Source organism: Artemia franciscana, chromosome 13 (assembly GCF_032884065.1).
Source record: "Artemia franciscana chromosome 13, ASM3288406v1, whole genome shotgun sequence".
Classification (NCBI taxonomy): domain Eukaryota; kingdom Metazoa; phylum Arthropoda; class Branchiopoda; order Anostraca; family Artemiidae; genus Artemia; species Artemia franciscana.
The window spans coordinates 31,953,067-31,978,572 of NC_088875.1; the positions used below are offsets into that span (position 1 = coordinate 31,953,067).

Below are 25,506 nucleotides of genomic sequence, written 5' to 3' on the forward strand. Positions count from 1 at the left end.
TTCGAAAACATTATATTTTCCAAATGAATGAGTCGTGTCCCGGTATTCTCTAACCACTGATCCGATACAATGATATTTGGAAAGAAAACAAAAACAAACAAGCACTCCTCACTATCCGGCTACAAAAAAAAACGAAATTTCTTATTTCTATAGAAAAGCGCTTAATAGCCTTGCTGTAATTTTATCCTACGACTGATTTAATTTCACTGTGTAACCTCTGTCTGGACTGAAGTCCTTTTTTGGTGTAGTTTCCCTTTTTTCAAAACAATTATGTTTTTCGATCGCTTTCTATGACTTTCTGTTCTTCTATTGCTTTCTAGTATAGGTAACTTATAAAAGTAGAAACTGGTGCGATTGTAGAAAAAAAATAACCAAAACCATCTAGTGATTAGTGTTTCTTGACTTTTCGTTTCAACTTCAATTTTTTTTAGAAACTGAGAGTAGACACAAATTTGATTAAACTTGAGTATTACAATAAAAAAAAAAATGTCAACGCTAGATACCGTTGATCATGTTTTTTTCTTTTATATTAGCGAAGTTTCTTCTTTTATAAGTTACCATACTTTTTCATGGATGCCGCGTGAGTTGACTGATCAATCTTTTTCGTTTTCTTAAATTTACCACAATTGTGGGGGGGGGGGGGGGGTACCGAGCATTCAGTTCAGGTCTTCAAGTGTTTTTCGACACTTTTGACAGTTTTCTTCGAAGCTTCATTCATATTTGGTTCAAAGTTAGCTAGGTCAGTCAGAGCAACCATCTGCTGATGTTGCTCTGCAGGTACCCATAATAATATACCAGATATTTGAAAGCTCGGGATAAATCATATAATATATTATTCTAGCAAGGACATGTTGTGAATGTAACAAGAGTAAGACGTGTAAGACCGTGTCAATGAAGGATTCCGGCTAGAGGGGATGTCTGAAATAAGTTATTTGCATTAGTTGGGATCATTTTCATAAATACATATTGTTAACTCTAAAATCAAAATATCTGTAATATCTTGAGAATAAAGATGTTTAAGGTTTATGTATCCTTTGGTAGTTTTGGTATGTTATATTTTTTGCTCGCCTAAGGTTTTACTGTCACAGGGAACATGCAAATTTTTGTTTCACACCATGGCTGAGATTCAGTTCTATATATCTACTAAATTATATTTTTGAAATTCGTTGTACAGGGTTTTACATTAATAAGTCAAAAAAATTTCTAGAAATTGTCAAAAAAGGTCAATTTTTGAAGCAGGTTTAAATCCTTTTTTCGGTGAAATTGTAAGTACTATCATAATTATGGCTCGATGAATAGATAGATCTGAGACCAATGAATCCGGTGACGAAAATTGTAATTGCCCTCAGTATGTTTTTAAATTTACTCATCTACTATGGGCTCTTCACTACGATATAATAATTTCTTGTCAAAATGAGATTCATCAACAGCATATGTTTTTAAATTTACTCATCTGCTATGGACTTCAGATTATCTTTCAGCTGTTTCTGTCCTCTTCACTACAATGTAATAATTTCTAGTCAAAATTAGATTCATCAACAGCATATGTTGATGATGAACATTGATGGAAGCTACAGCTGCGGGCTTGTCACAAATTGATAGTTTCAGAGGGACCGTATACCATAATAAGTTAAGCTTTTTTTAAAAGCAATCCTTTATAACATAAAAATCTATTGTAATATGATCATATCATCACATCATCTTTTAGATTTTGGGGGCGAAAATTGCTTGGGAGAGCGTCCATTTGCCCTTCATTAATTCATCAACAACATAGGTTGATGGTGAACATTGGTGGAAGCTACAGCTGCCAACTTGTCACAAAATTGCTAGTTTCAGAGGGACCTTATACCATAACAAGTCAATATTTCTTCAAAAAGCAATCCTTCATAACATAAAGTGCCGAAACCCTATAGGCAAGTGCGTATTCTCCTGATGAGCCCTTGTGTATGGTTGTTACCTCTGAATTATTTGTCTTTTTATTGTTTTTAATGTTTGGTAAATGACGACTTATACTTACTTAGAACACGACTGTCTCTCCGCGGATTATTCTTTATGGTTGATTGTGTATGGCTATGCTGGAATTGGATGGATGAGTAGGGTTAAGGCCTCATTCAAGTGCTGATCTATATTAATTACTAAAGTTGGAAGACAGTCTTTCTTTCTCCTTCTGTCTTTCTTTTTTGTTTATATGGTTTTTTTTGGTGTATGTCTATTTCTGTGTTTGTGCTGTTGCGTTGGTGATTTCTTTTTTCATTATATGATCATATTATCACATCGTTTTTTAGATTTTGGGGGCTGCCTTGAAAAATGGCTTGGGAGAGTGTCCATTTGCCCCTGATTACTTTTGGGACTAAAAAAGGGGGATGAAACTTACAGATTTTGCTAAACTGAAATCTCTGCCAACACTTTACGACCACTGGTTTTACATTCGGCAGTACCACATAGACACGCATCTTCAAACACTTATTTTCTTGGATAATTTCATAGTTTTTTATATAAGAAATTAAAACTGTTGCCCCGCACTCCTGGAAATGCCGGATTCACTGATTTATCATTAAAATTTTATCAAGGTCACTAAAATCTTTGGGGTTGTTTCTCAGCCTTTTCTGAAATCATCCAGTTTCTGCTATAATTATCTTTTGATAATGAATTATAAAGTTATTGAATTTTACACATTTCGAATGGTTATGAAAATTAAACTCTGATGTATATATTGCTATAATTGTGTTGCGGAGCAACACTACTGCTTTCGTAGTTTTTTTTTTTTTTTTTTTTTTTTTTTTTTTTTTTTTTTTTTTTTTTTTTTTTTTTTTTTTTTTTCACCGTGATCAGCGACCTGTAGCTCCGAAGTGGTAAGAGTTAAAAATTTGAGATTTTTCAGAGGGAAGGGAAACGTGAAACAGAGTAAAAAAAGTTCCAGAGAAGTTCCTAAAATTTCTAACAGTTTTCCATAAAAAAAATAAAACCGTTTTTTTCTTAGAAACTCTGCGTTCGATGTTTGGCGTCAAGTTAAGACGACCCTAGCTTCGGAAATAAACTTGTTAGAAATACAGTTATGCTGAACTCATGTAGAACTTTCATTTGTCTCTTCGAGAACCGGAGCACAAAATTCCGTAGCTTTTACAGATTTCCCAGAAATAATTCCGGAAAAGTCCATCTCGTTCCGATTTTTTTTGGAATTTTCGATTTTGATGTTTCTTATATTTTTATCGAGTAGTGCTATGAAAAGTATGCAAGAAGAAGTGAAGTGTTCTATATACCAAGTTGCTTCGTTCTCTAAGAAATAATTTCCGAAGTTTCGACGTTCTAGAGGTAACTTCTGTTCTGGACCAGCTAGAATTTTTTTTCCAACGCGGTTCGACAGGTCTCGATCTTCTGGAGCTTACAATAGTATCTCCGAAATAAAATTCCTTCTGTGGGTTTTTCTATTTGGAAGTTTTGTCATGCCCTCGGGGCAATTTAAATTTTTTGGTGAATTTGGTTTGTTTTATATTTTCCTAGCTTAGACCATCAAAAGTTAAGCAGAAAACTATAAGACGTTATTTCCGTATCTCTTTCAGATTTCCCGGAAATAATTCCCGAAATGTGCGTCTCGAAACATAATACTTCGAATTGGCGTCAAGTTAAGACGGCCCTAGTTTCGGAAGTAAACGTTTTAGAGATAAAATAATTATGAACTCATATAGAACTTTTATTGATGTTTTCGAGAACTGAAGCATGAAATTCCGTAGCTCTTACATATTTCCCGGAAATAATTCCGGAAAAGTGAATCTCGTTCCGATTTTTTGAAATTTTCTTAAATTTTCGATTTTGATGTCTATTTTATTTTTATCGAGTAGTGCTATGAAAGTTATGCAAGAAGTAGTGAAGTGTTCTTTATACCAAGTTGCTTCGTTCTCTTAGAAATAATTTCCGAAGTTTCGACGTTCTATTATTCTGTTGTACAGGACAAATTCTAAAAGTTAAATTTGATTTCTAGTTTCAATTATTTAAAGAAATTCTGGTTTATCTTGAAATTGTAATTATCCATCCTATAAATATTCAGAATTGTCAACTGTGTTATTGTGTTATTCTCGTTTATTTCTGGACCAGCTAAACATTTTACCAAACTCAGTTTAGTAGGAGCTCGAAATAAAACCATATCAAAGATGCTTCAAGATAACAATCGAAGCCGCATTAGAAAAATGTCCTCTGAAGGACATAATGGAGACTGTTGCTCCGCAACTGTGTCCCGTAGGGCACAGTTGCATGTGTTGCTCCGCAACTGTGCTAGTTTCGCTTACTTTTGACATGACTCTTAAACCAGAGCTCTTTACAAGGGATTGTTGGATTCCGATAATTTTTAAATGAATTTTTACCGAATAATTAAACTTAAAATTATTTTCAACTAAGAACTGATTTTTAGTCCACAAGAAGAAGTGTTAGCACGTTGGTGGGCCGTCCCCCATTATACATTCCTAAATGCAAATCAACTGGTTCAGATTTGCATAGGAGAGTTATAGACAAATCATCTGAAAGAACTATTCTTCAAAATAATCGGATGTCTCAGCCTAGTGTTGGCTGTTTGACTCGATCAAGCAGTGGCGGGATTAGAAATACACATTTGGTGAGACGCATGACAAAAGTGTGAGATTTCCTTGATTTCTGCATCCTTTTACCCTCATGTACCTACTGTGTATTTTTGCAATTTAGTATTTTAGCTGTTTAGGTTATTTTCTAACAATGAGATTTTTTGTAGCTACTAACATATTCAGAAGTGATTGTTATGCTAATCTGCTATTAGAATTAGCATATGAAGATGAATTATGAACTAAATCTTAGGCTTCTTTTGAAAATTATTCGCTCCTTTTATATCTTATATTTAGGTTGGGGTGGAAAACGGCTGGCTTCGTAGTTCTTTAGTTTGCATCGTAATCAGCAATCTATTGCTCGGTAACGGTAAAATATCCAAATCAGAAACCCTCTTCTTGGTGTGGCAATTGTGAAACAGGGAAAGATTCTTTCGAATTTTGCAAAACTTCTATCAAATTTCCTAAAAAAAACCTATTTTTATGAGACACCATCATTAATTTTATATTTCTGTTAATCACTACAAAAAAAAAAACATGTCCTTCCTATTGTATAACACACCTCCATTTTTCCTGTATTGGTAATCCGTAACGGATTGGTTCATCTGCAATCCGCAACGAAAAATCAAAAGGATCGAAGAAAAGAAGACATTTTTGAATATTATACCTATATTCTAAAATATAGATATAATATATTATGTATAATATCCCATAGTATTTATGGCAGGGTAAGATAAAGGTTGAGGGAAATATTTGATAGTATAAAATTAGTGACAACTGTAGAGGGGTTCACCTATGATGGAAATTCAGAGAGATCACAGACTGGGGCTAAAACAGCTGGTGAATAAATCAATCGAAATGCCTGTTTAAGGCACTGCAGATGGGAAAATCTTCTGATATACGCCTAGAAGACGCATTCTTGATCGCAAGGGGTAAACTGGTATTGTGTACAATCAATTTTGGTACCAGACAAGGTCTACGGCAAGTAATAACTCGTACTTTTAGACCCACCCCGTTATCTCTGTACAATTCCGTCATAGGACAACCCTTCTACAGTTATTACTAACTTCATATTTTCAAATCATTTGCTTCATCCTTTTTCACCCTGCTATGATAAATCAACCGATAAAAACATTAAAAGTAAAAATTGAAAATAAATCCTACAGAATATTCTACACCAACTGTCTATATTTCGAAGCACGATTAGAATATTCCAAAATCCTTATTTTTCATACTTTTGCTTTGGCATGTCATTTTCATATGGGTGACTTTTTTTTACCCTTTTTAGGGGGGGGTTGTATTGCCAGTGGAGGAAATTTTCGGAGCATAAAAAATCATTTGAAATAGTGATAAATCACTAGGGATGGCAACCCTGCTTTTAATGTTGGACGTGGAATCCTCTCTTCGAGAAACTGATGTCAAGATTCTGTGTCTCTTCTATGATTCCTGAAAATAGTTCTTAAAATATCCCCCTTTAAAATTCCAGTCCCGATTCATTTTGTTCTCCCACAGAATTTTCAATTTGGGTTGAAATCTCTGAAAATTTTTACACATACTAGACACTGCTTGTCCCCATATCTTGTCCAAAGCAATTACTACTGCGCTTTGGCTTATAGGAGAGGGATTATTTTTTGGCGGTTTTGTCGTAAGGATATTTGCCACTAGGGGGCTTCTCGGATCTAAAAAAAAAATTGTGCAGAGTAAGTGCTATTGTCCTAGCCTTGCCTTTGTTTACATACCATGTTACCTCATGGAGGGGGGGGGGGGGGTAATAAATTTCCTTCCATGCTATGTTAAATGAGCCAGTTGAAGCCTATATTCAGCATAACACTCAGCCCATTCCCCTGGCATAGTCTGCGTATTGTCTTAGAATCTAGCAGATCGTTGTTGTCCGATCGGGGGTGGTGGCTCTATGGGGGAGGGGGTTTGGTTGGGATAAACAATGTGAAAAAATTTCAAAGAACGAGTTTCTCAATAAATGGATTTCTACCTAACCCTTTCACTAATATGGACATAAAGACAAAATGAGGTTGCAAAATTCTTCGATTCAATGAGAATTTTGCAACTAAACTCTAAAATGCTTTCGTGAGACGCTAGGAGAAGGTTTTTAAGGATTTTAGGTCATCACTAAAAAAGAATTTCTTTCTCTACTGTGGCTGAGGAGATTGCATCCAAAGAGCCTTAGAGAAAGACTGAAATTGTTGGGAATATCGCTGACAATCCTTCTGCTGATCTTCTCAAGGGAAATGAAATAGACGAAACATCAGGTAATTGCAGTTTGGTAATTGCACGCCTCTAGATTTCCAAAAGTACCTTTTTAAATATTTTCAATTTAAAAGAAAAAAATGGCCCCCATAGCTTTTGGAATTTTTTTTTTTTGCCTTCAGAAAAAAGTCGAAAATACCCTTTGTCCCCTTCCTCCTACTTGCCTTGGAGCGAAAAGAAGTTGATTAGCAGCAAATCAGACCCGTATCTTTATGCTGATCCGAAACTATGCAGGTTATCAGATGTCATGCACCCCCTGCTACAGTTACCATCAATATATTGTTTATTCTAAACGTGTTTGGATTGGTTGACCATTTTTACATATTTAATTTGAAATGCTAGATACATCAATTTTTAAAATGGCTTGGAATATTTTATTGAATCTTTTTTTTTTTTAACGGCCACTTTATTTGGCTACCTGCTGTGGGACAATATTGTAAGTCCCTTTTTCTTTAATAAAAGACAAATAAACTTACGGATAATCGTAGTAATATGAGAGGGAGAGTTTCATAATCTCCCTCTCATATTTCAAAAAATGAAATTTTTTCCCTTTAAAAAAAAATTTAAATGAAAATCGTGCTTTTCATTCTATCAAAACAACGGTCTACGAAAGAAAACAGAAGTTGCAGTAGATAATTAATTAGTAAACCGAGCAAAAATTAACGTCATAAAGAAAGATATCAAATTAATTATTGCATTAATACCATTAAAAACATGTTAAAAAACACCATGAGAAAATGTGGTCAAAGACAAGACAAGAAAAATAGTTTGAAAAACAGTAGACCAAAGCAACAAATTAAAAACAGGAAAAAGATAGAAAGAAGAGCAAAAAGAATTGTTTATACGTGTTTAATTGAGTTTACCATGTGAATTATTTGTAATAGGCCCACACTTACATAGAAAATTTGGTAAAATCGTTCTTTCCAATTTTTTAACAAATTTGAAGAGACAATTTCCTCCACCTTATCCTGCTTGGAGGTATGTGCATGTTGTTTCATCGGATAGTTTGAGAATAAGTTAATTACTACTAGTTGGCCACGGCTGGTTTTGTTATAGTCTCTAAGCATTCCAATGTGTTTTTTTAATACAATTTTTTTTCAAATTTTACTAATATTTCAACGTTGTCTAAGATCAACCAATTTTATTAATGTTTTCCTGAAACTTGTATATGTTAGACAAAACTTATCTAAGGGCCCCTTTCCATCATGGCTAGTTGATTGTTCTGAAGAAAAGAACGCTTCCATTGTTTTTTTTATCTCCTCTTTTATTTCTCTTATTTTTTCTATTTTATTTCAAAACAAGAGTGTTCTACCAAATTTATAATAAAAACTAGTATTTGAAGTATTCAGATTCTAAATTTGATTAACTCCTTAAAGCAGAGAAAATTGAAAGTTCCGTTGGTGTTTTGATTTTAATCTAACGATCTTGTAGCGGAAAAATTTCCAGCGGGGTATTTAGTGCCATAAAGACACAGCCAAAAATTAGTAGATTTTGAACAAATTGCAACAAAAAGGAATATTATACTCTTTGATTTTGATAGTCTGAACAAGTGTTTTGTCATTGATAGTCTGAACAAGTGTTCTGCTCCTACGATGATGTGCATAATTAAAATGTGTGCAGCCACCAACAAGCAGAAACCCAATTCAGTAGAAACGAGTTTTTCAGCACGTGACTGAATGTAGATTCTGATATTTGCACTTTAAATGGCAAAGGTACTTTCCAAAGTATAGCTATAATTGCAGAAATGATACCAGACTTTGCAAAAAGAAGTTGAGTTTCCCGAGGCTAAAACTAGCAGCAGCTGGTATTAACGTATGTTCTGCAATTCCACAATTGAATTATAAAGGAAACGACGCAATTCTTTTAACGATAAAGCATGAGAACTTCCAGCAAATTTCAAATTTCGATCCTTATCATGAGCTGGACTTGTTTTGAATGTTTTTTTTTTTTTTTTTTTTTTTGGTACCTTAAACTTGACGGCCTTTTAATGGGTTCATGTGAGCAATATTTCAAGAACCATCTACAAAAGCAGGTATCTTGTTTCTACCGTTACTCCTTCGAGCAGTGCTCCCCCCTTGCATTCTACCTTGATGTTTGTAGCCGAGCAAGGAAAGGAATGCGGGTTCATGCCTGTCGTAGTTTTTATCAGCCTCTACGGTGGAAGTATGTGAAATTAATAGAAAGTGAAAAACTTAGCTTATAATTGTGTTCACTTGCCTAACATTCTAGGCAGACAGCGTGGCCCTTTTAGGCTTTGGATGCTTATTCCCCTTGCAATTCCAGTCAACTTGTTGTTGGTCAACTAACATTAAATTAACTTTTTATTATTGCAATTGTCTAAGTTTAAAATAATTGAATTAATCTCCTTGCCTGACACTCATTGCAGAATGGCCCGTTTTTGACTTAAGACGCTTGTTTGCCTGTCAATCCGCGCAAATTTATGGTCCTGTCTCAATTCTAAATTCTTGGTTCAACTTGCCTAAGACCATTGGTAGGCGTGCCTAGTTTACCTCTCATTCCAGGCAGTCTAATAGTCCTATATCAATTTTAGATTCTTGGTCAACCTGCATATGACTCTAGGTAGGTGTGACTTGCTAAAAGATAACGAACACGTATTGGTCCAATATAAGAGGTAACTCGTGCTTTGCGATGAAATATAATCATAGTCTGACCGCTTCAAATCTGTCTGCTAAAGGTCGGGAAGCTTATAACAAGGAGATCCGTTGAAATCTATGTATGAAGATCTTATCGTCGGTAGGCTAAGTTTGCAAGGTGTCTGTAAAGATTAAGTACTGAAATATCTTGAAACTGCAATTGTCAAGCAGAAAGAAGTACTTTCAATCCTTGAAAACGGAACAATCCAGCTTAGGATATAGTTACTCAATGTAGTTGGCATAATTCAGCGGCTCCCAAGAACAGAGAAACATGGTCTGTAGGAGGAACATCTGCGCGTAGTAAAAAGAATGTTTCCCTATCTCGCAGCAGGGTGCCATAACCAGTGTGTAAAGACTGCGAGAATTTACTATAAAAAAAGGGACAAGCTATCCGTTTGTCACCCAGAAATGTACAGATCCTTTTGTGATGATGGCCTTCATACGATAAGGTAGTGGGGGGGGGGGGGTTGTTCGTCTGCTGACCTAGTAAAAAGACAGGAATTTATGGGGAGTCTTCATATATACGGAGACCTTACTGATAGAGGTGGAATGACAAAATCTCATTGAAATCTTTGGGTTATGCTGCTTCCTGATTGCATTGAAATAAACCATCTCATGCACGAACTTACAGAAAAAAAATGCTGTATTAGCGAACTTCTCAAGAAGATGGGGTTCTCATGGCAAAAAAAGGATCACATAGATACATTACTTGTCATAGAAATGTTTGAAAAGTCAAAGTTATTCGAAGATTGTGAGGGACTGAGAAATATAATGAATGGAATAATCACTCCCCTGGCGATTCTTGATAGTATGGTTGATAGGTCAGTAATGGATTTTGTTTTCAGAAAGAAGCTTTAAAAGTGTGAGCAGCGATTCTTGATGGTATGGTTGACAAGTCAGTAAAGGATTACGTGTTCAGAAAGAAATGACAAGTAACCCTCATGACTGCCAAGGGAGCTGGCTCACCAGGCATCAAGCACATAGATCCTAGCCTAATATTCGATAGGTTTTTAGTTGTTGCAAAACATTCAATAAGACCAGAAAGAGATTGCTTAAAACACGGATTGATTTACTTTTCCTTCGTCACTCTTTGCGACGACTGGATCAGGAGGAGACCAAACAACCCTGATCTTGCGAAATCTTTACTTGAACCTTGTAAAGACGTAAATAACCTGTACTCAAACAGGAAAGAACTAATAGACCCCCCCCCCAATCACGTTTTGGATGTTGGAGCTCTTATGCATGGAATTTAGTGGGAAACTAGAAGCAGCTTTTCAATTATATTTGATCAGTGCTTGTTTTTTAATGAAACGAAGTCCATCACCTTACAGTTATTCTTGACGGTATTATGGAGGACCTGTAACAAAAGGACCAGACACAAAACAGACATATGAAATTTAACGGAAGAGAGGTGCTGTTTACTGCAGATGCATACGTTCAAATGACCAAGGAAGAATTTCTATTTAACAAACACAAAAGTAAAATTCGCCCGTGTGCTTGGTGAAAGGCTACGGGAAATGGGGATGGAAAAAGAAAAGGCTACACGCATATATTTAAGGAAATCAAGGCGTTTTGAAGAAATTTTTTGAGGTTTTCTTGATGGTGATCTCAAAGGACGAGATAGTACTGGAGAACATGCTTTATTGTCCACCTATGGACACAAGAATGATGCAACCGTAAACTCAACTCACTATAGTATCTTCCAACAGAAGGCCTCAACATCCTCAAAATTTGTGCTTTATACTTTCCACACATTTGTGCATGTACTAAGTTTCACTCTCTATGCGTATAGCATTACGTCCAAATTTACTCACTAAAATATGATACTTCGCCGATTTGCGTACTATACCCCTCTCGCTTCAAATCCCAAGCAGGAATTTGGAAAAATATCCATGAAATTCAAATGATGGGCCCATTTTACCTTCTTTTTCGTTTTCTACGATTTCGATAACTCCATGAAATCTGGTACGTACGCAGGGAGGAGCCTCCGGGCCTGGGCCGCCCTGAATTCTCATGATTTTTTTATTTTCCCATAATTTTCTAATACTTCTCACAGAATAAGGGATTTGCAGGATTTATCCCCCCTTCCCCCCGAAACAAATGCGTACGTGCGTACGTGCCTGCATGAAAGGTAGCCTTTTCAGTGCATTATCAGGAAATTATCTCCTTAGCTTTTCGCCCCCTCTGTACATTCAGGGCAGACTTGGGCCATTTTGCCTGCGGCTTGCGATACCGATATTGAGTGTGTTAGTGTCTTTCCTCTGTCGAATGGTATAAAAATTATGAGTTTTTTTAAGGTATATAGTTATGATAGTGTTATGTATTGAGAATTTATCAGTCAAAGACTAAAAAAAAGTTTTCTGGGTAGCTAAAGGAGAAAGAAAAAGTACAAATACCGACATTAATTTAGTGTGGATTTTTTCTTTCAGTCTATACCGCGGCCTTCAGTGGGTATTCCAAGGCAGACACGACAAAGTGAAAGGACTCGTTACTCTCAGTTAAGCGGTTCTAATTCTAATTTGGCTTCTAATGGTCACTTCACTATTCCTGACCCTCCGCCTCCTAGAGCTAGCGTGCGAGAAATCCACAGGGATTCTTCAGTTCACAAGGAAAAGGAGAACCTCGGAAATACTGTTCCCAGATTAAATCAGTCTTCAAGTAGACTAACGGCAGTAATGAGTAAGTTTTTAATCTAATTTCTTCAAGTTATTCTGTCTGAATTTACAGTTTTTCTTAAAAGTATTTTGTCAATTGTGTTAATTATTTTTTAAAGGACTGATCACTTGGTACTACTAGTACCTTCTTAGAAAGTCCTTTGTGAAAAATCCAAAAATTAGGAAGTTTTGGTGTTTTAGTTTTGATAACTTTTAAAGTGTTCGCTCTAACACTTTTTGACGCTTACTAAAGTCGAAATGTAGTTACAGCAAAACTTCTCCAATTAAGTTTTTCATACATTTTATACACTTTCTATGTTTCGTTAATGGTAGTAATTTGAATTCTTTATTACCCAAAACGTTAGAAAAAGGACAAAAAAAAAACAACGAAATTTCACACACTGTACATTAATACGACTGAATTAAATGCTATGATTTGAAGAGTATACCTATAGAACTTGGTCCCAAGCTGATTCTGTTTTCATTAAATTCATTTTTCTCTCTGTGGTGCCATGCTTAGGCATATATTAGGCATAATTAGGCACTGCTATTGAAAGGTTAATACTGAATTCTACGAAAAATTAAATGTTTATAAGCGTTTGTATTAGTTTAATGATATTTTTACCGGATCATTCTAAAAGAAAAATTTCCTTGTTGAAAAAACAAAAAGCTAGAGAATGGAACATCGGACTTAGCAGTCTCTATCGGAGATGCTGATCTCTGTTTCATGGCACTTAAGTCAGGAAGTGGAATGGGGGGGGGCTGCAATACCTGTGCTTTAGCACACCTTTCTTGTTTACCTTCCCCAGATTTCTCCAGGTACCCATTTGTAGCTTGGTTAAGTCTGGTTGAGCTTGTACAGTCATGCCACTGACCGCCGTTCCAAACTAAATAACCAGCATTGCCAGGGCTGGGACCCCTATACTCACGAACGAAGTTTTCTCACTTCCACTTTGAGATAGGGGAGCACTACTATTGAGACGCTTCTTAAATAGTAAGGATTATATTTCAATGGGAAAGCCAGAATCAGGATATAGGAGTTCCCTAGGTTATCTATTACGATAAAATAAGTGGTGTGTACTAATAATAATAATGATAATAATTTATTTATGCCCCTTATACATATATGGATGTACACAGAGGAATATAGGAAATAAATGAAAATAAAACTGAAAAATATAAAATTACTCATCTAACGAAAAGGAGGACAATAAGTAGCTCATAATACTTGTAATACCTCATGAATATATAATAAATAGCTTATGATAGCTCATTAGTGCATAACACTAAACACACCCATAAAACATAACGCGTAAACACTCATAATACATAACACATACATAGCTGTTTGTATTAAAGCTATGGCGACAAAACTATTTTTCCATTAAATAGAACAATTAATGGAATATTTATTCTATTTTCTCTAGATCGTCTAAGAAATCGGTCGTATTGCTGATCCATTTTAACAGTAATATCAAATATTTCGAATTTTCGTATAATATACATATTTGAACCATAGTGGAATTCCAAGAAAATATTCACAAAACTGGAAAAAGTACAAGTGGATACGCTTTTGTATCACTTTTACTGAAAAACTTCAAAAATGGGACAATGAAAAATACATGAGGTGCAAACATTGAGGTATAAATTATAGCAAGTGTTTGTTTATCAAAACGACCCTTCACCCTGACTAACAGGCCATAAGTTTTTCTAAGTTGTCCCAATACAGACGATAACACCAATACCCGCGTAGCTTTAATTGACGATCAAAAATATTCAGTGATCCCACCCTAATCGAATGATGCTGGAAATCACTATAACTGTTTGCCACCATGAATTCTGTTTCAGTAAGTTCAATCCAATGGGAATTGTAGAAGTGATTACAAAGTAGACCAGGCTTAATATAAAGACTTGTGAACAATAATGCCATCAAATTCTGGTGAACAAAATACGGCCCACTACTTATGGTTACAGTCGTTAAAGACCAGTAAAATTAAATCTAGACCAACTTGGTATGGCAGTTGTTTAAAGTTTCCAGAAAATCTGAGAAAATCTCTTTACTAGTATCAAAGAAATTTTTTTTTTTTTTTTTTTTTTTTTTTTTTTTTTTTTTTTTTTTTTTTTTTTTTTTTTTTTTTTTTAATCCTGCAGCATTCATGGGAATATCCAGGGCAAGGTAGGATTTAGAGCTTCGGTCCTGAATGCGCTGAAAATATCGATTTTAAAGTTTGTGATAGTATTTGTAGTGTAAATATCCAAATATCGGATTGATTGGCTCTAATGTAGTAGGATATCGCCGGAGAGTATGCTTGTGAAAAAATGTAACAGGTTATTTATTATTTCTGTGAGTGACAACAGGTTAACTTAAAAAATAAATCCTTGTAGGCCCTGTAATTATTTCTGTAATATGTTATCTATGATGAAAAGTAGGAATGAAAAGTACTGGTAGAGGCAGTTTAAAATTGATTTTTATCATGATAGCCCTATTTTGACAATAACTCCTTTTGCGCCTGTGTTTGATATAGCAACATCGGGCTATTGTACTACTTTCCTATTTATGGGTTCTTTTTTCCGGTCGAATAAATTCTTTCTGCGCCTTTCTTTGCATCTATTTTCTGATGGCTTACAAATCATACTCAAGCGTGTTTACTGAAAATTTACTGGGACACAGATGAGATGTCTAGCTGAGAGCCCAAAGAGACCTTGTGTCTCTAATACTATATACTCTTTTTTGTGAGGTGTTTCTGCTCCCCCAAATAATCTGATTAAACGCATATTCAAGCTTTCCGCTGTCAAATGGCGATATGTACAAAATGAATTTATTCAATCTCTGTCACAAGTCGAACTGGTCATCAGTCTTAAAGTGGGCTATTCGTTCAATAATTGTTTACTTATTTAAGCTAACCCTGGTCAGGGAAGACGTCGAAGCAATGTGGTGACAGAAGTAGAAAAGCTGAAAAAGAATCGTGAGGAGCGGCGAGCGAAACAGGCTGAGATGAAAGTAGAAAAGGAAAGCTTGATGGGCGTTGACCCTGGAAATCCCAACTGGGAATTCATAAACATGATACGGGAGTATCGAGCAACGTTAGACTTCCGACCAATAAAAGAAACTGAAATGATTGAAGATCACCAAATCACGGTCTGTGTTCGTAAGAGGCCTTTGAACAAAAAAGGTATGTTTCCCATGAGAGAAAGCCATTTTCTTCTTTCTTTTGATTATTTCCGTCTGTTTCTCTGCTTCACTCTTCTTTTTTCCGTTTTGTGCATTTTCGTCTGTTTTTTTGCGTATTAATTCTAGACGTATTTTTCTTTTTTGGACATTGTTTTTGTGCATTAATCCGTCATGTATTTTTCTTCTAACTTCAATAATTGTATTGAAGTGACATAGCAACATAATTATAATTATATTAATTAACATAATATTCAATATATTAATTCATATAATATAATATTAATTAATTATTATAATTATATAATAATTGTATATAAAAAGTGACATATAGCAATCGCAAATTCTGTCGGTCTGTCTGTCCCGGTGTTGCTACTTTAGGCACTTCCAGGTAAGCTAAGACGATGAAATTTGGCAGGCGTATCAGAGACCAGACCAGACTAAATTCGAAATAGTCTTTTTTGCAATTTGACCATCTGGGGGGGGGGAGGGGGGTCGGTTAAAAAAACAGAAAAAATGAAGTGTTTTTAACTTACGAGCAGGTGATGGGATCTTAATGAAATTTGATGTTTGGAAGGATATCGTGTCTCAGAGCTCTTATTTTAAATCTTTACCAGATCTGACGAAATCCGGGGGGGGGGACTAAAGTCCTGGAAAACACTTAGAATGGAGGGATCGGGAAAAAAATGATGAAAATTGGTAGACGTGTCAGGGAGCTGTACAAATTGACTTGATAATGTCGTTTTCCCCGATTCGACCATGTGGGGGGCTGAAGGAAGAGGAAAAATTGAGGTATTTTTAGCTTACGAGTGGGTGAGCGGATCTTAATGAATTATGATATTTAGAAGGACTTCGTGACTCAGAGCTCCTATTTTAAATCCCGACCGGTATTAAGCCTCTGATTTTCCTTTTAAAGCAATCTATTAATTCTTAGAATTTTGCTACAGCTTATACCATGTGAGCTCTTGGCTCTTTCGATCTCGTCACAAGTGCCATATGAGCTCTTAGCTCTTGGCTTTCATCGGTTTTGTGTCTTTGAAGAAGCACAAGTTTTTCAGATATGTAGAAATATATTGAAATATCTCAGCATTGTTTAGTGTTTTAAAACTACCGTAAAATAAAATTTCGGTAATTAAAATTGGTAAAATGAGGCACTCCGTGGGAAATAGTGGGTACAATGGCTGTTCTACAGTTACCCTTACCTAAAAGACCAGTTAAGCATTTACTTTTCAGCATCACTTCCAGCTTTAATGAATTTTTTTAAGGATTCTGATTTTCCTGGGCTTAAAAAGGTAATATCCCATAATCTAGTCTTTTATCAACTTAATTAACAGTATATCCCTTTGGTAACCTTGTCCCTAGGATAATACTCAGTACTTGGACAGTGCTTGATTTTGGACATCCATTTTGAAAAAAAAGAAGAAGATAAAAATAGCAATGTTTTCTACATTTAAATTCAAGAAATGTTACCCTAAATACCTTGCCAATTTAAATAGCCGTATTCTACCACACTTCTCATATCATATACATGTTATTTTTCATTCATTTGTAAAAGCACCAAATTCAAGTAAAAAAGTGGTTTGTGACACCTGGCTCATAATAGCGGGTCATTCAATATTGACAGTCATAAGACTCAATTAGTCATAGACTCAACTTAAAAGACTCAACTCATACTAATAAAAGACTAATAAAACTAATAAAAGACTCAACTTATATAGTCCTAAGATTGTCTTTCACCAGCATCGGCTGGCAAATTTCCTCTCTTTCAGATTCGGATTCTGATTCAGGTGGCTGTGCCTGTTTCAAACCACAAATTTTTTGAACTGATTATTTCCTGATTTTTGGTTCTTGGACTTTCAAGTCAAGGGCCTATGCCCCTTGACTATCTAGATATGGACCCCTCTTTCTTCATCGCTCAATAAAAACTCTGGAGCTGCCCCCCTACCCGCCACTTGTCTTTGTGGCTATGAAACCACTTTTCTCATATCTTACATGGGATCCAGAACTTGAGTTGTGTTATGGCTAATGTAATAAGTACCGAGAATTCTTCCCCAATCTTGTTAGTGAATAGTCTCTTGTTTAATGTAGCTTGTTGTTTTTTTTATAGGCAGGAGGGTAATTTGCTATGGGGCAGGGGGGCAATATTCCTCCCAGACATTTGTTTGATCTATATGAAGTAGTATGAAGTACCTTTATGGTACTTTTATAGTACTAAATAGTACCTTTATGGTAACAAATGTCTTATTTTTTTGTTTTTTACTAATCTTTTAAATTGATTTTGGAAAATCGGCGTCAACTATGCCCCTCCCCCCAGGAGTTTGTTTTAGTTTGTTTGATTCAGTCTTTCTTTTGTTCGGTTAGAGTTACTTCAAAAAATTAGTTTTCCTTCTTATTTGAGCATTGAAGATGGCTGGGCGGAAGTCCCTGACGCTTCTTTTCTGTTCACTGGCTGACATTACCCTCTTTTTTTTTCACGTTTTTTTTTTTTTTTTTTTTTTCTTGTTTGTCATTTGTCAATCCTGCTGGTGCCCTTTCTGTCTTTAACAGATGACAGCAACTAATAGAATAGAATATCAGCTAAAATTTCATAATTTCAAAATTATAATTACCTGTAATACAATACACTTCATCGTTCTGGTAACAAGAGATTCAAGTCAAACAGACGACCTTTTAATACAGCTGACATGATACAACTATACACAAAACAAAATAAATAAATCCTGTCCAAAACTGTTTCTGTCCACCTCTTTCCGCTTTTGTGCCGTGGAAATTGCAAGGCGTAGTAAAATATATCACTAAAATATGTAAGATACTGGTAAAATATATAAATTACCGGAAAAATAGGTAAAACACGTAAATTACGTAAAACAGGAAAATTACGTAAAATAGATGAAATACCAATTTTACAGAGGTCTGTAAAATTACAGTAGAATACGCAAAATACCCGTTTTTACCGTTACCAATTTTACCAGTTGCAACACTAGTATGGTTGAAAAAGTTTTCCCGAAATACGCTGAATAAATTGCGAACCAATAATTTTTGTTCTTCCACTTTTCAATTTCACTTGCCTTTCACTAGAAAATCTTTTTTCATTATTAATATTTTTACAAGTTTTGAAAATATATGCAATAAACCTTACAGACATATCTTTGTCTAATCTGATATAATAAACCATGAAAATTAACAATTTGTCCGAGTGCTTGACGGCAATTTAGGTTAGGCATTAGGTAATTAATTTGAAATTCTGCTTACATTCAGCGATTGTTGACTGTATTCCCACTCCCGAAGATAAACGAAAACTTTCTGGAACGTCTAAGTTTAAAAAAACAACTGCCTTTCCAATTTTTAGTTTTTGAAATCGGGCATTTGATAATTCTTCTCATGAAAAAAGGGTGGATAGAGATGGAGCAACTCCTTATTTTTGGAATCGAACATGTTTGTTCGATTTCATTTAATCAGACTATCCTGATACTTTTGTCTGACGACAGTAAGGTCTTTTCAGTTTATCAGAGGACTCAGGCTTGGCAAGTAAGGAGTTGGATGAGAATACCATTTAGGTACCCTGCCATTGGTGGAAGGACAAAATGACCTAATTTATCTTTTAAGTAATGATCAAGCAAAATTTAAGCTGACTCTTCAGTAATAACTCCCATCGAATAAGGGATTAGCGCAAACTCTTAACTGATAGGGCTTAGAGTTAAAAAAAAAGACAGTCTGCGGAGTGGTGTCACAAAACTCTATAGAGCAGCAAAGTGAATTTTTGAAAAAAAGTTGTCTAGAACATTATGACAGTAAATAAAATAAAAAAATGATCCTCTCACTTAGAAATTCTGGTATAATCTATGCGTTTCATTGTTTAAATCTTGTGCTTATTTGTAATTTCCACACCACACCGTAGTCACCCCTTTTAATTGGGTTAAGCCAAGATTTACAAATTGTCCATGTTCTTTGTTAACTCGTCATTGTTCTTCGTTAAGCCACACTTGTTCTAGAGAAGCGGACAGTTTCAAATGGCGGGGCTTAACCCTAGACTAGTTATTTGGACATACACTATACCACGAGGCTAATGTACAATATGCTTCAAGTGCAATAGTGGATTTTTCGTAATCAACGATTTCCAGCTCTTTTCGGGATAAACAGCCATTGGAATAATATGAGATGATTTCCTATTCTTTCTAAATTGGACTAAGTTTATTTTAAACAATACTTGATATGTATGATTCTAGATAATTGCACGGACGTTTTTTTTTATTTTAGTTTTAAAAATCTTATCTTATACCCCAGCCCGGTAAGAAACTGGTCATAATTATTTTTTTTTTGTTTGTTTTTAGTGACTATTTACTTTTGAATTATTGTAATCAAGTCAGATTGTATTATGTTTGAGAATAGTTATAAGAGTGCAGTTTTGAATTTGAAACCTTTTTATTTTTTCCTAATAGTAGTTGATCCTTGTTTTTAGAGAATGCAAAGAAAGAGGTTGACGTGATATCAATACCGAGTAAGGACCATATTGTCGTCCACGAACCAAAATCGAAAGTCGACTTAACGAAATATCTCGAAAATCAACATTTTAAGTTTGATTACGCGTTCGACGAAACATGCACAAATGAGCTTGTATATAAGTAAGTTTTTTCTCTTGTTTATTTTTTTCTGTCCAACAACTCTTCAAACTAAACTAAAATGTCACTTATTTGTGATTAAGAAATCATTTGATGTTCTGTGACACCAAATTGTTATATGGACATTAATTTGTAAGTTTACTTTTTTTTTATAAAGTTTTGCGCAAATAAACATATTTTCAAGCTCAAAAAATTTATCCTTAATAAAGCTATCGATAAAAAAAAAATATACTGTTGATATCCGTTTTTTTTTTTTTTTTTCATTATTTTGTCTGTATTTACCGTTAAATAATCATAGTTTTATTTATTATTCTTTTAGCCGTCCAGAGTTAATAATATTTAAGTCTACAAAAGTAACACAGTGACCATTAAAAGGAAGACTTATTGTACGCTGTAATATTGATCCACAGGTGTGAAAAATGTAAGTGGTATTCAGGGCCTTATCTAGGTTGGGTTTTTTTTTCTGGGGGGGATGGCACAAAAAACTTTAAAAAACCCATCAAAAATTGGTTTATATTCATTTTTGTAACATCTTAACTAGTCGGACAAACATTTTGGGTAGGGGGGGGGGTCAAACCTCCCTAACCCTAGGAAAAGTAAAAATAAATAAAAATAAACCTGCAGCCGCGACAATTTTTTTTCTAACAAAAAAAAGAAATTCCAGAGTAGGGAAACAAAATTTCAAGCAGAAATTATGTTTTCCAAAATCAGGCAATTTCATTTCTCACAAATATAGGCCCCCCTTTTTTCCAAAGAACAGGAATATTTTCTCAGGCTCGTAGCTTTTGATTGGGAGTACTAAAATCAACTAAAAAAAAATCCTGTAGATTTGGAATCAACAAAAAATCGAATTCTTTGGACATATCTATTGATATTATAATGTTTTTTTTTTTTTTTTTTTTTTTTTAGTTTTGGTTGTTATTGAGCTATTCCGTGACTTACAATAAAAACACGACTTCAGTAACCACAATGTGAAAAATCAGAGAGGTAACATACAGAGTAGAAACTCTTAAGCTGTGGGAGGTTCTCATAAATGTGATGTCTCACGTAGAATTCTGCAGGATTACCACATTGCTTGTTACTCTCATTACTTTGTCTCATTACTTTTCTGCCATGCTATGTATGAAATGAGATTAGTCAGATGAACTTATAAAAAACGGATGATAATTGTTTGGTGGCGATATAATCATCTTTCTTTTTTTGTGGTATCGATCCTAATTTTTGAGAGTTCCCTTTTAAATGAAAATTTGAAAGTCTGTTGTCAAGCGCTTTCGTGCCAAAGTCCTAAAACAAACAGCTTAATCAGATTGTCTACTGAGAAGCTCATTTGATATTGAAATTCTGTAATTTCTATTTTATTTGTTTAATATTTTTTGTACTCGTAAAAAGGCGTGAGTTTACTGTTAGTTCAGCTAAAGAAAAAAAAACCAATTGCCTATTTTTTGTTTTGATAATGTAAAAAATACTACTGCTACAGTTCATAATTTCAAATAGTTTTTTACATCCTCTATCTTCTTTCCCTCTTTTTTCGTCTCTGTCTCTATCTTATCTTCATCCCTCTAGTTTTTCTTTTCTCGCTTTCCGTTCTAGCTTCGTTTTAAAGAGAAAATTTCGCTTTGAATTGCAATTTATAAATATTATTAACTGCTCCATGTTCAGCTAATAATATAGAAAAGTTTTCTTTGCTGTCAATACTAAGCTCCAATGATCTTGCATACAGCTTTAAGGTGAGAGAGAGAGCTATTTTGCTTCATTTAAAAGATAAAAAATAAAGAAATTGACCAAATTGATTTATGTAAACTTCATTTGCTGCTGAGGATTGAATTTTTTTTTATTTCAACTGAGCAGAAAGATTGAAAAATCGCTAAGGAGATCAAAATCACAGGAAATTTGTTTTTTAGGTCACTATTTTTATTTTTTTACAGTGGGAGGAGCTTCGAATTAACGTCAAGACGGTTTTGCCATTTCATATACTATCCCCCCTCTTCTGTCTGTTTGTAAACGGCCTTCTGAATGATGAATTTTAGCTTGAGATACTGGTAAATTAAGTTGATTTAAGGGTCATATAAAAAAAAAGTATTAGAAAAGGATACTTCGGCTGGAGATAATTTATTTCCGACATTTTCGTCAATAGTCAGCTTATTGAAACTGTCAAAAGTTTGAAATTTTAATGTTTATGCCTTCAAGATCTATGTTATCGCGTCGAAAACAGAAGAATGGTATTAGCAAGTACATGATTTTTTTTTTTTTTTTTTAAGATTTACTGCTAGGCCACTAGTTCAGACAATTTTTGAGGGTGGAATGGCCACATGTTTTGCTTATGGTCAAACTGGAAGTGGTAAAACCCATACAATGGGTGGAGACTTTTCCGGCAAGACCCAAGACTGCACCAAAGGAATTTATGCACTAGCGACAAAAGATGTATTCAAGTTCTTAAAGACCCCTAAGTATAAACAGCAAGACTTGAGTGTATATGCTTCATTCTTCGAGATTTATTCTGGCAAGGTATGTACTTTGACTTGTAAAAGAGATATTTATAGGCCTTTCTGTTAAGTGCTTTCAAATTGATGATAAAAGACTACTTTGTCGGTCTCTCTCTCTCTGTTTCTTTGGTGTAGAACATAAATTTCAGGCTACAGGAACAAGGAGACCTTCCTTAATGAACTTATCCTACTATAATTTATTTTTTACTAGCCAATGCAACTTTGTCTTTAATGTTTTTGGGGGCCAGGGGGGTAGTTGCCCCCATCCCCCAATAATGTGGAGAAACAAAAAACTTATCTATCCCTTGCCCTTTGACTATCTGGATATGGACCCCTCTCTTTACCTTCCGAAATTTACCTTCCAGTCCCTTCTACCCATATTTTCTACTAAATTATTTCTTCTTTTAGTCTCACATTATACTAGAGGAGTGGCTTCTGCTTAGGAATTTTGATTGTTCAATCTTTTGCCTATATTCTTGCCAAGTTATTGCATCCTTTAGTCCCGTAAACCAATTCAACGGGAAAAAAATGCTCTCGATCTGTTACCACATTGGGTAAAAGTATAGGTTGCTTTACCCTACTCTTTTGTTGGTTAGTAACCAAATGGCCACTGTGTCTCGATGCAATTTCGCAAGGAGAAACTCAAGACTTAATTACGGTGATCTTCACCAATGTGATCTTTACCACCAAAAATATATCTTTACCACCAATGTGTGGTAAGATTCATGTTACCACACATTGCTTAAAAATATGGATTGCTTTACCCTGCCCTTTAATTGGTTAGTGACCTAATGACCACCGTGTTTCTTCAAACACAGTGATCTTTACCAATGTGTGGTAAGATTTATGTTACCACACATTGCTTAAAAATGTGGGTTGCTTTACCCTACTCTTTTATTGGTTAGCCTAATGGCCACTGTATCTTGATGTAATTTAATAAGGAGAATTTCTAAAATTTCGTTTTGAATTTTCCTAGTCAGGTGACTGAAAATGCTTTATTTCTGGAAGCAGTTTTTATTTTTTGGGGATATTCTTATGATTACATAAAGCTAGAAGCTTTTCAACCTTTGTTGTCAAATCGGTTTTATTTAAAAAAAGAATTCTTGTTTAAAAAAGTTTTTACTAAAATATAATTTGGATAATTTTATATTTCTGTAATTTTATTCAATAAATAAAAATCATTATTCTTGACAATAATGTTCCCTCCTTCCTCTTAAAAAGTATTACCACCTCACCTACTTTAAGTAAAAAAGAAGTTTTTTTTTTACTCTAAATCACTTGAGACGTCTCCAAACTGGTCTTAGTCAAATTAGTGTCTGAATATATCCTTCAACTTTTCTAAAATTTATGAGCTATTAATATAATTATTTTTTTAGTATTTTTTTATTTTCCAGAATGTTCCTAGTCAAATTACTTTAAAAAAGCTTTATTTCTAGAATTGGTTTTATTTCTTTCTGAATATTCTTATGATCGTATAAAGGTAAGAACCAATAAAGCGCTAAGACGCTAAATAAAATGAAAAGTTATTAAAGTGGACTCGGTCGAATTAGATCTTGAAAATATTGTTTACTTACATGAAGATTAGCCTCTAGCTAAATCTTTGTCTTTGGTTGGGGTGGAGACGATGGATTCAGTTAATTTTGTTTCTTTGGCTTCCTAGTATATTTCCTGTCTAACTGCTAGCATTTTGCAGCTGCAATTATTTATGTTTTAATGTCATGGCAACCACTTGCTTAAAGCCTATACATTGTTACTAAAGATTTTAAATATTTAAGTAATCATCAAGCATCAAATGCTATGTTGACTTACGCAATTTTCTCCCCTATCAATGACATTTCATTGTTTTAAATGCTGATCAAATTTTAATACACTTGATATGGGTAGTTTGGCTAGTTGATTGTTTTGAAATTACTTGTTTAATTACTCATTTGTAAAATAATAAAAAATCTTATGTTCATTGTTGCATAATGCTAGTAAGTAACAATGCTGCATAATTACCAACTAAGATGCTGCCTAACCTTGCAGTTGCATAATACGAAAGAATTTCTTAATTCAGCTGAAATTGCTGATTTTCCACCCTATTACTTGAAACTAAAGAATATATATATATATATATATATATATATATATATATATATATATATATATATATATATATATATATATATATATATATATATATATATATATATATATATATATATATATATATATATATATATATATATATATATATATATATATATATATATATATATATATATATATATATATATATATATATATATATATATATATATGTATATATATGTATATATATATATATATATATATATATATATATATATATATATATATATATATATATATATATATATATATATATATATATATATATATATAATGGTATACGTTAACTCTCATGGTCGCTTGTCTTCTAAACGAGACAGTTTGTTCAAAGGATCTACATGACGTTTTTCAACAGCTTCATCGATGTCAAAAAAGTACATTTGGCCATGTTAAGGTTGTTCAAAATCATCTTCAGGGGTTTGTGATGGATGTGCTGCTAAATTGGTTCTGTGATAAATTTGTCCAGCTGCTTTGAAGCTAAAAATATTGCGACTATTGATGGTTCGATTGACTACATTAATAGTGACGAAGACCGCATTGCCTTACCATTTCAAACAGTTCGTGGTAACGAACGGTTATAAGGAGTGACCCGGCTCAATAGTAACCGAAACTTTAAAAAATTGGAATTTTGGTACCAATAGTTACATCAAAAGAGTCGCATTTTAATTCTGATTTTAAATATATAAATCTCATCAAGATTAGTCTTACCAATCAAAAGTAACGAGCCTGAGAAAATTTGTCTCATTTTAGAAAATAGGGGGAAACATCCCCTAAATGTCACACAATCTTAACGAATACCATCAGATTCAGCGTATCAGAGAACCCTATTGTAGAAGTTTCAAGCTCCTATCTACAAAAAATGTAGAATTTTGCATTTTTTGCCAGAAGACAGATCAGGGATGAATGTTTTTTTTTTTTTTTTCAGGGGTGATCGTATAGACTCAGTGGTCCTAGAATGTCGCGA

The 25,506-nt window shown here is 34.1% G+C and overlaps 1 protein-coding gene across 4 annotated transcripts in view; it reads left to right on the forward strand.

The window, feature by feature from the left end:
• Positions 1 to 25,506, forward strand: part of LOC136034803 (kinesin-like protein KIF2A) — a 101,956-nt gene that overhangs the window by 29,939 nt on the left and 46,511 nt on the right. For 2 of the 4 annotated variants that reach the window (XM_065716215.1, XM_065716216.1), the window contains exons 4-8: positions 4,406 to 4,606; positions 11,917 to 12,166; positions 15,042 to 15,314; positions 19,770 to 19,932; positions 22,188 to 22,434. In XM_065716215.1, the coding sequence (XP_065572287.1) occupies positions 4,406 to 4,606; positions 11,917 to 12,166; positions 15,042 to 15,314; positions 19,770 to 19,932; positions 22,188 to 22,434 (1,134 nt within the window). The remainder of the gene's footprint in view (positions 1 to 4,405; positions 4,607 to 11,916; positions 12,167 to 15,041; positions 15,315 to 19,769; positions 19,933 to 22,187; positions 22,435 to 25,506) is intronic. The other 2 variants (XM_065716217.1, XM_065716218.1) reach the window with 1 other exon arrangement.